We start from the raw sequence: 13,837 nt of genomic DNA on the forward strand, positions 1-13,837 counted from the left end.
ACTACACTCAACACTACTCAACCGTGGCATCGTAAAAAACAAACGAACAAAAACGCTCTCCCCAAATTTCCATCACATAATGTAGGGAGCCCAGAGAACACTGCATGTCATCTCCTTGTGAGACAGGAAGTCACTGCCAAGCTCTGAGCAGAGCGGTGAGATCACCGACACATTCTGAAAGCAAACTTCCTGACCTTCTGTGGCAGAAGCAAGGCGGGATAGGACGCGGAGACCAGTTAGAAGGCCATTACCAAAGGCATGTGAGAGATGACAGTAGCTTGGACCAAGCCAGAGCCAAGCAGTAATCATGAAGCAGCAGAATAGAACCTTGCAAGTTTTGGACAGAGTCCCCCAAAGAACGCAGAGAAAACAAAATTCAAAAGGGTTATTAGATTGGATCAGTAAATTATAATTTTCAATATTCTCAATAGTTCTCCTATAAAGTTATTTCATTATCCAATGCACCTTTAAAACTTTGGGATTCTGGCTGTACCATTTTATATCTTAAATAGAATGAAACATTTTTCTGGCAAAATGATTTGATTTGATAAAAAATTATCATAGATTTTATCTTCACTATTTATGTGATACTATAAATTATATAATACCTTAGGCACCTTGTTGCACCATTGTTTTAAGTTAAAAAATTTCAGAAAATTGTGCTAGAGTTCTTCAAACTCTGATATTATATGTAATTTCGTATAGTCTTTCTTGCTCTCTTAATATTGGAGAACAGTTAATGCAGGGTTCTACTTGGGTAAACTACAGTTCTATACTTAAGATTCAAATCTTTCAGGAGCAGGGTTTGTGCCATGACATAGCATGTTAAGCCTCTGCTTGCAGTGCCAGCATCTCATAGGAGTGTGGGTTCAATTCCTAGCTGCTCCAGCTCCCTGCTTATGGCCTTGGAAAGCAGTGAAGCATGGCCCAAGTACTTGGGCCGCTATGCCCATGAGGGAGACTGTGAAGAAGATTCTGGCTGCTGGCTTCAAACTGACCTAGCTCTGGCTGCTGCAGCCATGTGGGGAGTAAGTCTGTGGATGGAAGGTCTCTCTCTTTTTCTTTCTGTGCTGTGAACTCTGCCTTTCAAATAAAAACAAATCCATCTCAAAAAAAGAAAACTTATGAACGAGGCCCAGCATCATGGTGCCATAGTTTAAGCTGCCCACTGTGTGTGCCAGTTCAAATCCCTGCTGCTCCAACTATATATTTTTTTAACCAAACACACATATAAGAAGTATGACACTCCTTGGTATAAGGCTACCCATGCGCTGGAGCAATAAAAATTCCAAGTAAAGGAATTTTTACTGTATCTGGGGAGGGAGGGATAGGCAGGACTACAAAGGCATCTCAACCCTGTAACATATTTCGTAGCCCTTGCTGATGACCCACTCCTGACTGCAGAGACAAAGCAGCCTCGTGTTAAGTGATCCCTAATTAGATGTTCAGGTAGAATTTGACTTTGAAGCTATTTATAAAATTTTAATCTCTCTTTGAATGTTAAATGAGACAGCATAATAAACATGAGACAGGAAAGTTAAGAGGCAGAAGGTGTATGTCCCCACTGCGTTCTTCTGTAGTTACTGGTTTTATATAGGTAGCCTTTGTTGTGTAACACTCTGAAGTTCTCACTTGGGTGTGGTAGCATCTAACTTTTGGCTCCAGGTCTGCCATTGGGGTGACCTTGGGTAAATAATTTCTCCAAGTTGAGGTACTGTGATTTTTACATTTTGAGTTGCATAGAAAGATTAATATCTAGTAATCTTTTCCGGAATGAAATTATAAGAATAAAAAGAGAATAGCATATAGAAGAACACGGAGATACTAAGGTCTGGAAGTTTGTATTAACAAGATTTTTGTCCTAAGGCCTTATCCCAAGGTCCCAATTGGATGGATTGTATTTGATTAAGGAAAAAAACCTGACTAAAGAAATGGTCAGCAGGTTGTTTGTTTTTTTGCTGTGACTAAGGGTAGGAATGAGGGAGTCAAAGGTACCAGTAATAACTAAAGAAGAATTTCCCTCCCTTCTTCATCGCCCGCCACCTCCCAGGGAGAGTTGATCTAAAATACAGTTCAGAGGGGTGAGAGGACGGAAGGGTACAGAGTGAAGCAGGTTAGCATCAGAATCTCAGGCGTGATTTGCAATCTTACCTGGAGCTTCACCAAATTACACCAGGGATAAAAGTGCTGTGACTTGATGGTTAAGGCAACAAGCCGGAAACTCAGGCCTGTGGGTTCTGTCCCTGAGTCTAAACATTTGTTTCCTACCAGTGAGCTCATCTTGTTCACTTCCTGTGTTTTTTGTGTATTAACGAATACAGCAGTACCAAATTAATTCCCAGTTTTTTTTTTTTTAAAAAAAAAAAACACTCACAAAGCAATAATGTTGTGAACAACACAAAAGGAGCTTCTATGAGAACAAAGGTAAAAATACACCCCAAATGAAAAATTCTCCAGACCTGACAGTATTTTCTACCTGAGCCAAAGGGAAAAAGGATGTTGAATACGAAACAAGCAGACAAGCCTAAAATCTCTTTCCAACGATTAAGCTTCTTTAACACATTTTTATTTATTGAGGTTAATGCTGTGGTGTAGAGGACAAAATTGCTGCCTGGGCTGCTGGGATCCCATAGGGATGCCAGTTTGATTTCTGGCTGTTCCACTTGGTATCCAGCCGTCTGGGAAAGCGGTGGAAAATGACCCAGTGCCTGGAGGCAGCTCTGGGCTCCTGGTTTCGGCCTGGTACAGCCATGAAGGAGTGAACCAGCACAAGAAAGTGCTCTCTCTGTCCCTTCCCTGCCACCCCACCTTGTTCTGCAACCCATAAATATTTAAAAATAATTATTTGAAAAGCAGTGCAACAGACACAGAGGGAGAAAGAGAAGATACGTTCCATTCGCTGGGTTACTTCCCAGATGACGTCATAAATACAGGCTGGACCAGACGCGAGCCAGCAGCATTTCCCATTTGGGTCCTGGGACCACATCCGTTGCCTCCCAGGCACATTAGCAGGTGGCTGAATGGGAAAGCAGAGCAGGTAGCGACTTGAAGCTAAACATGCTGCACCCCAACACCCCAACTCCTGCACAGTTCCTCTGAAATACCTTACTCCATCTATATCCTTGTATTTGCACTTCCAGTAGTCTTAGCTTTTGTTTTTGGCTTCTGAGATTGCCTCAGCCCACTCTCTCCTCCTATGAAGTCATTATTTATCCAAAAATGGTTATTTTTTTCCCCTCATTTAACCTCTACCTTCAGAAACTTCTGGTGCCTTCCCTTCCCTGTAGTATCGAGTTCACAGCCTTGACAGGCCGGTTAAACTCTCGAGTCCAGCCTATTCGAGAGCCCTTCCCACCTAGTTCTGTAGTTCCCACCTGCACTGTACTTCTCAGGCCCTCCCCTCCCCCAGTCTTTCTTTTCGTGAGTTTTCTCCTTCCTGTTCATCACTAATGCTTCAAGGTCCACTCTTATGACCCCCTCGTGTTCTGACGGCTTGGTCCACAATTCTCTCTTTCCAGAATTGTTAAATCACTCATTCATCTGGCCTCTATTAACTTGAAAGGACCCAGAGTTTATTGGTCTTCCTGTCTCCTCAACGACACTGTATTTTGCTCAGAAGGAGCCAACCCTAATTTGTGTATCCCTCGCAAGCACACAGAACCCCTCAAATTTTGAGGTGCTCAAAAACAAAATCTGGAAATTGAAATGAGACCCAAATGTACTTTCAAAAGAAAACACGAGGTCGGCACCAAGGATAACACGGCTAAACCTTTCTAACAGCTGAAAACTGCAGAGCTCACTTTAATTTTCCCTAACTTGTCGTAGATGCCAGAGGTAGGTGCTGAGAGCTTGAGCAGCCCTCAAGTGTTGAAGGAAAGAGGGGCGTGCCAATGAAAGTAAAACAAAACAAAACAGAGATGCCGAACAGGCTTGGAAAAACACCAGAAAATGGCCCAAGTCCCTGGGACACCACCACCCAAGACCCAGAGGATGCTCGGGGCTTCTGGCTTCATCCTGGCCCAGCCCAGGTCATCACAGCCGTTTGGGGAGCCAACCAGCAGATTGGAAGGTTTTGTCTCTCTGTAAATCTGCCTTTGAAAAACACAAGATAATCTTTTTTTTTTAAAAAAATCAGTCCATTACATTGGAAAGCGGAAGGCAGGGACAACACCCCTGGCCTGGTGGTTAGTACCTGAGTGGCACATAGAATGTCTGGGTTCGAGTCCCAGCTCTGGCTCCTGCTCACGTACCTCCTGGGAGGCAGAAAGAAGGTTCGAGCAATTGTCTTCCCGCCAGTCGTGTGGCAGACGGGACCCTAGGCAGACCCAGCTGGCAGCTGCTGAAGAATCAGGGGCATGAAGTGACGGTTCTGCGTGACTCACGTAAAAAAAAAAAAAAACAAAAAGTGGAGGAACTCCTAATTGTATACCCCTTTCTTTGTAGTCTAACTTTTCTCTCCTTTCTGAAGGGGAAATGAGTGTCTACAGTGAATTGTCCCGGGAGGTGTTTTAGCTCCGGATTCTGCTTTTTTTCTGATATCCAATGAAAACAGCCGCCAGGATCTGTAAGGTTATGCCTGGTGGACCCTGGGCCAATCACTTTATTAGAGGAGGCGTCAGACCAGAACGGATAACCCGATTTACTGAGACGTTATCCACAAAGTCCATTCCGCGGAGCCTTTTGCTTTTCTGAAGTGCTGGGAATCCAAACGCAGGAGGACGAATTCCCAGACGTTCTGGAAAACACTGCCGCCCTTACCAAGTACTCGGTCTCTGAAGGACACACTTCGCATTCCAGGCGCGCACTCACCTGAATCTAAACAGATCTGCAGAGGGAACAGCCTTGTCACCCAAGAAACCTTTGGCTCTCCTCTCAGCCGTAGCTATGCCCTTCCGGTGCCAAAGGCTGAGAGAACCTGGGACCCGCCTTCTCGCCCACGCCGGCCGCCTACAGAGCTGGGAACTACATTGCCCAGCATGCCTCTAATCCCGCAGGCCCCGCCCCTCTGCGCCCTGAGACTCGCGCCTTTAATCCCACCAGGAGGTTCTCGGGGTAGGCCACGCCCCGGATGTGAGGTCACCCGCAAGGGGGGAGGACCCGGGGGCGTGGCCCGGGCGCCCCGGCTGGGCGTCGCGCTCGGGGCGGAGCCGGCTGGGCTGCGCGGGGCCGCGCGTCTGGGTGGCGGCGGGGGCGCGCCCGTGGGGAGCGGCGGCGGCGGCTGCGAGTGGGGGGTGGGAGGGAGGAAGAACCGGGAAGAGGGGGGGCTGGGCGAGTGGGGAGCCGTGTTCCTGAGGCGGCGGCGGCGGCGTCTCGGACGGAGGAGGAGGAGGAGGAGGAGGGAGGGCGGGGAAGGAGGATGGAGCAAGCCGGGGTTGGGGGTTGGCGCTAGCCCGCAGCGGCTCGCCCGGTCCAGTGGGGGAGAGCCGGCGGCTGCTCCTGGAGTTGTGGTGTCGGGATCCGGGGCCGGGGGGCCGACGCAGCCGCCGCCTCGGGCGGTGGGGAGGAGGAGGAGGAGGAGGAGGAAGGAGGGAGCGGCGAGGCTGGGCGGGGGTCGGGCGGGAGAGGAAGACTGGCAGCGGGGGGAGGCGAACTGGGGAAGACCGAGCGGGCGGTGCGCCGGGCGGGCGGGCGACGGCGGCGGCGGCGGAGTGGGGGCCAGCGACTGCAGCCCGGGGGACGCGGGAGGATGGAGCAAGTGGAGATCCTGAGGAAATTCATCCAGAGGGTCCAGGCCATGAAGAGTCCCGATCACAATGGAGAAGACAACTTCGCCCGGGACTTCATGGTGAGTGGTGTGTGTGTCGCCTCTTCGCGGGTCGCCGGGCGCTTTGTGTGTGGCAGTGAGGTGCGGGGCGCGCAGCAGCAGCAGCAGCAGCAGCAGCGCCCCGAGGGCCGGTGGTCTCTCCTGCCCGACGGGAGGAGAGAGATGGGCTCCTCCACCCACCCTCTCCCCTCGGCCTTCTCTCTCTCCTCCTGCGGGCGCCCCGGGTTGATCAGGGCGCGGCCCCGGAGAGCCCAGACTCTGCAGATCGCACCGGGGCCGGCTGCGACCACCTATTGTTTTCTCAGGCCCGGGAGCCTGTGGCGGGTGAGGTGCAGGCCGGGGTGATGGGGAGGATTGGAGAGGGGTGGGCTCGTCTTTGCACACGTCTGCCCTATCCTGGCAGCCCACCCGGGGAGGGTCGGGGCAGCGCGTCTGGCTGCGGGCGGGGTGGAGGGGCGTGGAGGTTGGCATTTACTCATGGGATGAGGGGGCAATCCCATTGCCTGCAAAGGAGCCTGGTAGTAATTGTGCCGTTTCGGGGTTCGCAGTTACCTCCAGCGTTGGTTCAAAGCTGTCCTTACGGGAATCTTGGCGGTCGCTTCACCTCTTCCCATTTACCCACGTCGGTCCCATCTCCTCCCCCAGCAGACCCAGGTTTTAAGGTGGTCTTGGGGTCAGAGCGAGCTGAGATTGGAGGAGGACGGGGGTAAAGTGTAGGTTGGGGGTTCGGCCGAAGGAAGCCCCGGCTTCGGAGTCCCCAGGGGGATATTGGAGCAGGCCGAGGGGGATGTGACCAGCACTTCCTATCCGGGGTGGGGGTGGGGAACTTGGGAACAATAGTCCTGATGGGGCGGAGGCGACTGACGGCTGGAGCCCTGAACTGGGAGATAACCTTTCCCGCCTCCCTTTCCCACTGCTCCCTCCCCCCCTTTCCGCCCTCTGCCAGGGCAGACGGGCACCCGAGGAGGCGAGGGTTAAAAGTCGCTTTGGTGAAATTGCTCTAGATTACCACGGTGAGGGGGTCAGATTGGAAGGCGTGGGACCAGAAGTCGACTTCCTTACATTAACCCCCACCTCCTCCCCGCCCCTTTTATTTTTCTGCTGGACAATGTTCCCTCTAGGGGTTGTTTCCCGGCTTGGGAGGCGGCGGTGGTTGCGGCCGCTGCTCCTGCGGATGTTGCGCAAGACTAGGGCGTTGGAAACCCTGGAGGTCTCAGGAATGGAAAAGGAAGTGGGACTCTGGGAAGTGGTTGCTTCTCCGCTCTGGCGGGGGGTTGGTAATGGGAAATGTAGTGAGGGGAATTTCTGCTGGAGGGGAGGTTAGACCTCTGAGAAGAGCGACCTAACTGCCAGCATTCGATTGTGAAATGGATACTAAGTTAAATGTCTAGAAAAATGGCTGGGTTTTGTTTCCGAGTGCGTTGGTTTTTAAGGTGCAGGTGAAATTGCCTTTTAGTATTGAAATATCTTCCCACATTTTAAAGAGATTGGGGACTGGTAAAGCTTTAGCGTTGGAATTGTTAACTACTGAATATACAGGTCCTTAAGTAAATATTATCTTGTTAGTCGGCTTTGAGATACTCCCCACACCAGTAATAGAGGATAGGTGTTCAGGTTTTGTTACTATATATTTCTTTCTTTTGAAGACTTGAAGGTACAGATTAAGGAATCCGGTTCTTACAGTAAACATTTCTGATATTTAACTTGTATGGTTGGGAATTTTCACTGTGTTGGTATCTGGAATGGTGGTGTTCACAGGAACTGGATGGAGTACCCACAGTTTGTGTTTTCACTACTGTCTAGCAAAGGTAAAAATATATTCACTTTGATGTTCAAGATATTTAAGCTAGTCTTCTCCATTCCTACCTACCTTGGTGTAGAGGCCCTTGGCTTCTTTTGCTTGCCTGCTAGTCTCCTTTTTCCTGGGCATCTCCTTAGGAAGTGGAAGGTGTGCTGATGGAGACCCTGAGAGCAGGTGCCCCAGCGGGGACCCTGGGCATCTCCTTAGGAAGGGGAAGGCGTGCTGATGGAGACCCTGGGAGCAGGTGCCCTGGCAGGACTCCCAGACAGAACAAGTAGCCTTAGTGCTCCTGCTTTGGGGGCGAGTCGGGGATTCCCAGTGTAGATCTTGGTGCAGAACTGAATGAATTTCCCTTTACTTGCAGTAGTACGATCTACATACAGTTAAGTGATTTTATATTGGAGACTTGATGGTTAAGGCTGTTTTTTGGTACTTTTTTTTATTTCCTGGCTTGATAAGCAATAACTATAATTAAGACTGCCGGTAGTATATAGGTAGAGGGCAGCCTTTTCCCTTGATGGGAGGTTGGAGAATAAATCAGCTGATTTTCTATTCTTGAATTCTGATATGGATTAAAAATACATTTTAAAATCTTAACACTTTAGAACTGAGCCTTAGAGATAAGCTAGCCATTATAACTCAGTTCCATTTTAAAATAAATACTGCTGGTTTCAGATATGTGAGTTATAAAAGTTAATGTAATCCCTTACACTTAGGAAAGTGAAATGGGTATTCATAGTTGCCTTGATTGCAAGCTCAGTGCATTTTCCATTATTCTGTCTGGCCTCCTATTACAAAATTTTGTATTTCTTTTTAGGGTTTTTGTTTTTGTTTTTTAGATATTTATTTCTGTTGAGAGGCAGAGCGTCCATTCTGGTTCACAGCCCAAATACCAGCAGCCCAGGGCTGTCTCCCACATGGGTACGAGGGACCACCTACCTGAGCCCTACCTGCTGTGCCCCAGAATTCGGATTAGCAGGAAATGAGATTAGGAATGGAGCCAGAATTTGAACCGAAGTCTCATAGGAGGCTGCGGGGGTTCTACAGTGTGTGTAGACCAAACATCGACCTTACTGATTTGTTTTTAACTTTAAATTTTAAAAATCTTTTTACATCTTCCACTATTGCTTTGTAAAAACAATTTTAGGTGGCTATATAATATTTTACTTGATGACTTATAACCTAACCATTTCCCCAGAGTTGAATGTTTAGACCATTCGATTGTCTGCTATTACATATACTTGGGTTAATATTCATAAAGCCTCTATTTTTATTATATGTCCTTCTAGGAGTAGAAATAGAAAGTAAGAGTATATAACCTTTAATAAAAGTTCATAAGCAACTTTTTAGGAATATGTATCTCATTTGAAAGGCAGAGTCTCAGAGAGAAAGGGAGAGAGATCTTCATCTACTGACGGCTGGGCTGCCAGGCTGGGCCTTGCTGGAGCCAGGAACGTGGCTCGGCTTGGTCTCCTGGGGAGGACTTGGGCCTTCTCGGCCTTCTTGCCCTGCTCACACTGGCAGGGGGCTGAATCAGTGCTGTGGCAGGCGGTGCAGGAGCTGGCACCCATATGGAATAGGAGCTTCCCACTGTGCCATAGTGCTGGCCCCTGACAAGATGCGTGCCTTGTGGAAGTTGTCAGTTTGTGTAACGGACAAGTAAAGCATGAGTATTTATAATTTATAATGAACTTGATCTTCATTTGAATTTCTTGAATGCCATTAAAAATGAACATTTTTCCAGCTGTCATCCTGTAAGTTGTCTGCTAGCTTCAGCCTTGTTAGGCCCTCCTATTAAAGAGGGAAGAATGAAGGTGCTCAGGTTGTGTGCGGCTCCCACGTTGTTACTTCCCTATGAAGGTATGCTTATTTGGCTAATACACAAATTAGCAAGCTAGCAGCTAATTTGGGTCAGGTTTAGAACTTGATCTCGGCTGAATGTTCTTTACAAGCTGGCAGACTGTAGCAATAAGTACATTTGCAAGGTGGGATGACACGCATGGGTGATGGACAGATTGACGCTGTGCTCCGCGCAGATCCCCTGAAATGGTGGCAGAGTCCCCAGATCCTACTCTGAGGACCAGTGAAGCAGCAGGTGCACGTGGCACAAGCGAAAGGTGATGCTATGTTCAGATTTGATATTCTAGACCAATGATAGTACTTGTGGACAGTTTTGCACTGCCACTCTCTAGTCATAGGACAAGTGAGGAGGCGCGTTAAGAATAAGAGTGGCGGGGCCCGGCGGCGTGGACTAGCGGCTAAAGTCCCACCTTGAACGCCTCAGGAGCCCATATGGGTGCCGGTTCTAATCCCGGCAGCTCCATTTCCCATCCAGCTCCCTGCTTGTGGCCTGAGAAAGCAGTCGAGGACAGCCCAAAGTTTTGGGACCCTGCATCCGCGTGGGAGATCTGGAAGAGGTTCCTGGTTCCCGGCATCGGATTGGTGCGTATCGGCCTGTTGCGGCTCACTTGGGGAGTGAATCATCGGACGGAAGATCTTCCTCTCTGTCTCTCCTCCTCTCTGTATATCTGGCTTTCCAATAATAATAAATCTTAAAAAAAAAAAAAAAGAATAAGAGTGGCGACTGACCTGACATGTCAGCAGTGTGTCCGGACTCCCATCCCCCCAGCCTGTCCCTGGAGATTTACTGTCAGCATTCAGGTTTTGTTGTTGTTGTTGTTAGTAAAAAAGCTTAAAGTAGCTACTTTGGATCTTTGGAGGGACATTGGTTTTAGAAAGTTGGTTCTGGAAAAAAAAGAAAAGAGAAAAAGTTGATTCTGATGAGTGTATGAAGGATGGCATTTAACAGTAAACTCTCAGACCGTGAAATGAGCAAAGACAAGGAGCAGAGAGAATTGCAGGGGCTCTTACAAGGATTATGAAAGATGGCTCAATGATTCACTACAGTTTTTTTTTTTTTTTAAGATTTCTTTATTTTTATTAGAAATATTTACAGAGAGAAAGATCATCCGACTAACTGGTTCACTCCCCAAATGGCTGCAACATCTGGAACTGAGCCAATCCAAAGCCAGGAGCCACAAGCCTCCTCCAGGTCTCCCATGTGGGTGCAGGGTCCCAAGGCTTTGGGCGGTCCTCTGCTACTTTCCCAGGCCACAAGCAGGGAGCTGGAAGGGAAGTGTAGCTGCCGGGATTAGAACCAGCGCCCATATGGGATGCTGGCACATGCAAGGCAACAGCTTCAGCCACTAGGCTGAGACGCCAGGTCCACAACTTAGTTATAAAGAGAAAAAAAATACGGTAGTGCAACACCAAGGTTTGTGTTACGAATACCGTGTGGTCCATCACTATTACCTAAACTAAAAGGTGCTATTTAGTAGGATAAGGGATCAGTGAGGAGAAAGGAGTCGAGGGGACCAAGCGAGATTGTGTGAGGTGCCGGGGAAGGCACCCAGCCCAGCAGTTAGCGAAATGTTCATCCTGTGTGGTTCATAACTAACTCCAGCTTCCTGTGAACGTGGATCTTGGGCAGCAGCAGTATGGATGACTCAGTTCGTGGAGTTGTTGCCAGTGAAGTGGGAGACCTGAATGAGTTCCTGTCTCAGGGCATTGGTCCCAGCTCAACAACACGCCACCCCGGCCTAGTGAGGGCATTTAGGGAGTGACCTGCTACATAGGAGCTCTCATTCTGTGTCCGTTATTTTTAAGAAGAAAGAAGAGGGGGCCGCCTCTGGCATAGCAGGTAAAGCTGCAGCCTGTATGTAGTACCAGCACCCAGTATTTGCCCCAGATCTGATCCTGGCTGTTCTACTTCTGATCCAATTCCCTGCTCACGCACCTTGGAAGTCACCAGAGGATGGCCCAAAATCTTGGGTCCCTACACCTGCTTGAGGGAGTGGAAGAAGTTGCCGGCCCCTCCCCGGCTGTGATGGCTGCTTGAGTCTGAACCAGTGCATGAGACCTCTCTCAGCCTCTCTCTCCCTGCGTAATTCTTCTTTTCAAATAAAATAAATCTCTTTTTTAAAATTAAGAAAAATAAAAAGAAATCATAGGAAGACATTGCAAAGGAGAGGTGGATAAATGTAGTTAAAACAGGGGTTCCTGTACGATACAGCAGAAATGTGGAAATCAGGGTTGCTGATGGATAGGCTTAAAGATTTAGGTGGGTATCATAAGTATGTGAGAGGCGGTTGGCAGCCTGGGAAGCTGAATCGGCTTATCTGACACGCTTCTAGAGGGACTGGCTGTAGGTTGAATAGGTCCGTGTAAACATGGAGCAGAATCGGTCAGGATTGTTCCTGAGCTGTGGTCATCGAGGAGGTCGAGGCACTAGAGACCATGAAAGCCCAGGAGGGCTTCAGCAGAGTTCAGAGAAAATGCTGGAAGGACCAGGGAGAGAGGGCGAGAAAGCACCTACTTGCTGTGGCAAGTAGAAGGCTGCTACTTGCAAGGGGAGGATGATCGCATTGTCCCAGATTGCTGTGTTTCTCAGATTTGTAAGCATTTCAGAGTTCTGTAGGTTGAAATTCAGCCTCTAATGGTAGAGAATGGGACTTAATTAACTGCTGTCACCCTTCACATAGTGTTTATAGTCGCCAATGTCCATTACATGAGTAGAAATTATAGGTGGGGCAGCATGATAGCTCAATTGATTGATCTTCCACCTACAAGCACTGGGATCCCATAAGGGCTTCGGTTCTAGTCCTGAATGCTCCGCTTCCCATAGCTCAATGTGTGTGGCCTGGGAAGGCAGTGGAGGAAGGCCCATGCCTTAGGACCCTGCACCCATGTGGGAGACCCACAAGAAGCTCCTGGCTCCTGGCTTTGGATTGGCTCAGCTCTGGCCATTGTGGCCATTTGGGGAGTAGACCAGCAAATGAAAGATCTTTTTCTCTCTCTCTGTCTTTCCTTCTCTGCAAATCTGCCTTTCAAATATAGAAGAAAAAAAGAAGAAAAATTACAGGCAAGCATCATGCTTAACACAGAGCTCTTTACTTTGGGTGTGTTGTTAAAATGATCCAGTTAACTTTTGGACCAGTGTGAGACTTGTACAGAAGAAAATGCGTCAAAGAACTGACTGAACTGAATTCAAAATAAATAAATATGGTTTCAGTAATAGCCACATAATTTTTTAAAAATGCTAGACATGTGCGTATATAGCACTGGCCACAGGTCACTGTGCATAGGAATCTGGGGACACCTGAGGTCACTTCTTGTATATCCACACCACATGAATGACACACTGGGGACACTACCTTAGACAGTGTAATAAGACGCTGAAGTTTAAACTTTCGATTTCTGACTTAAGTAATAAAAATCCAGATATTTTGTGCGTGACAACTCGTCAAAAATAGTGAACCTGTGGTGTCTGAGGAGTGGTTATAACAGCTCTTGTTTTCTTCTGGCTTCCGGTTTCTTGTCCTATCCAGGCCATTCCACACACTGCAGTCACTTCCCTAAAGCACCTGTTGCAAATGATGGTGCCTGTATATTAATGGAAACTATACTGCTTGCAAAAGCAGATGTTAATTGAATCCTGGTCTTGCTTGCTAATTACATGCTTTCTTTAAAATACATATAAATACCGTATCAGGAACATGGCTTTATTTTTGTGATAGAGAAAAAGTTGGAAAACACTCAAGGATCCTTGAGAGAATTACTTGAAATTTTAAATCTGTTTCTATAGATCGATCGATCGATAGATATAGATCCCTTTCCAGTTAGGAAACTGATTCCCTTTCTTCCAACTTTGTGATTCTATCCCTCTTTCATAAAATTAAAAACCTTTTTGCTGATGCATACATATTTTACATGTTTCTAGAATATCATGACATTTGAATATATGTCTACATTTGTGTAATGTCTGGTCAGGTTGCACATGTCTACCTCTGCAAACATTTAACTTTGTTGGTTTTGTTTTGTTTTTGAGATAAACATGCAGTACGGATTGTTACGTTTGTCACCTTGCTGTGCAGTAAGATCCCAGAATTTCTTAGGCCTGTCTACCTGGATTGATCAACCTGTTCTCATCCCTCTCACTGGTTCCACTGCCAGCCTCTGGTAACCACCGTATGTTCTCGGCTTGTCTGAGATCAACTTTTGCATGTCCACTTGAGCATGAGTGACGCAGTGTTTGTCTCTCTGCTTGGCTGCCTTAACGCAGCGACCTCCGGTTCCATCCATGTTGGTGCAGAGGGGAAGCCTCCGTGGTTTTCTGTGTCTGAATGGTGTTCCACTTTGTGTCTGTGCCGTGTTTCTGTATGCCCTCGTCAGCTGTGGACAGGGTTGCTCCTTGGCTCCTTGGCTGCTGTGCG

The 13,837-nt window shown here is 47.9% G+C and overlaps 1 protein-coding gene across 1 annotated transcript in view; it reads left to right on the top strand.

Moving 5' to 3' along the window:
* The first annotated feature begins 5,626 nt into the window (after positions 1–5,626).
* The window catches only part of PTPN12 (protein tyrosine phosphatase non-receptor type 12), a 62,262-nt gene continuing 54,051 nt past the window's right edge, over positions 5,627–13,837 (top strand). The window contains exon 1 of the mRNA XM_004591349.3: positions 5,627–5,785. Coding sequence (XP_004591406.2) covers positions 5,687–5,785 — 99 coding nt within the window. The 5' untranslated portion in view covers positions 5,627–5,686. The remainder of the gene's footprint in view (positions 5,786–13,837) is intronic.

Source organism: Ochotona princeps, chromosome 32 (genome assembly GCF_030435755.1).
Source record: "Ochotona princeps isolate mOchPri1 chromosome 32, mOchPri1.hap1, whole genome shotgun sequence".
NCBI lineage: Eukaryota > Metazoa > Chordata > Mammalia > Lagomorpha > Ochotonidae > Ochotona > Ochotona princeps.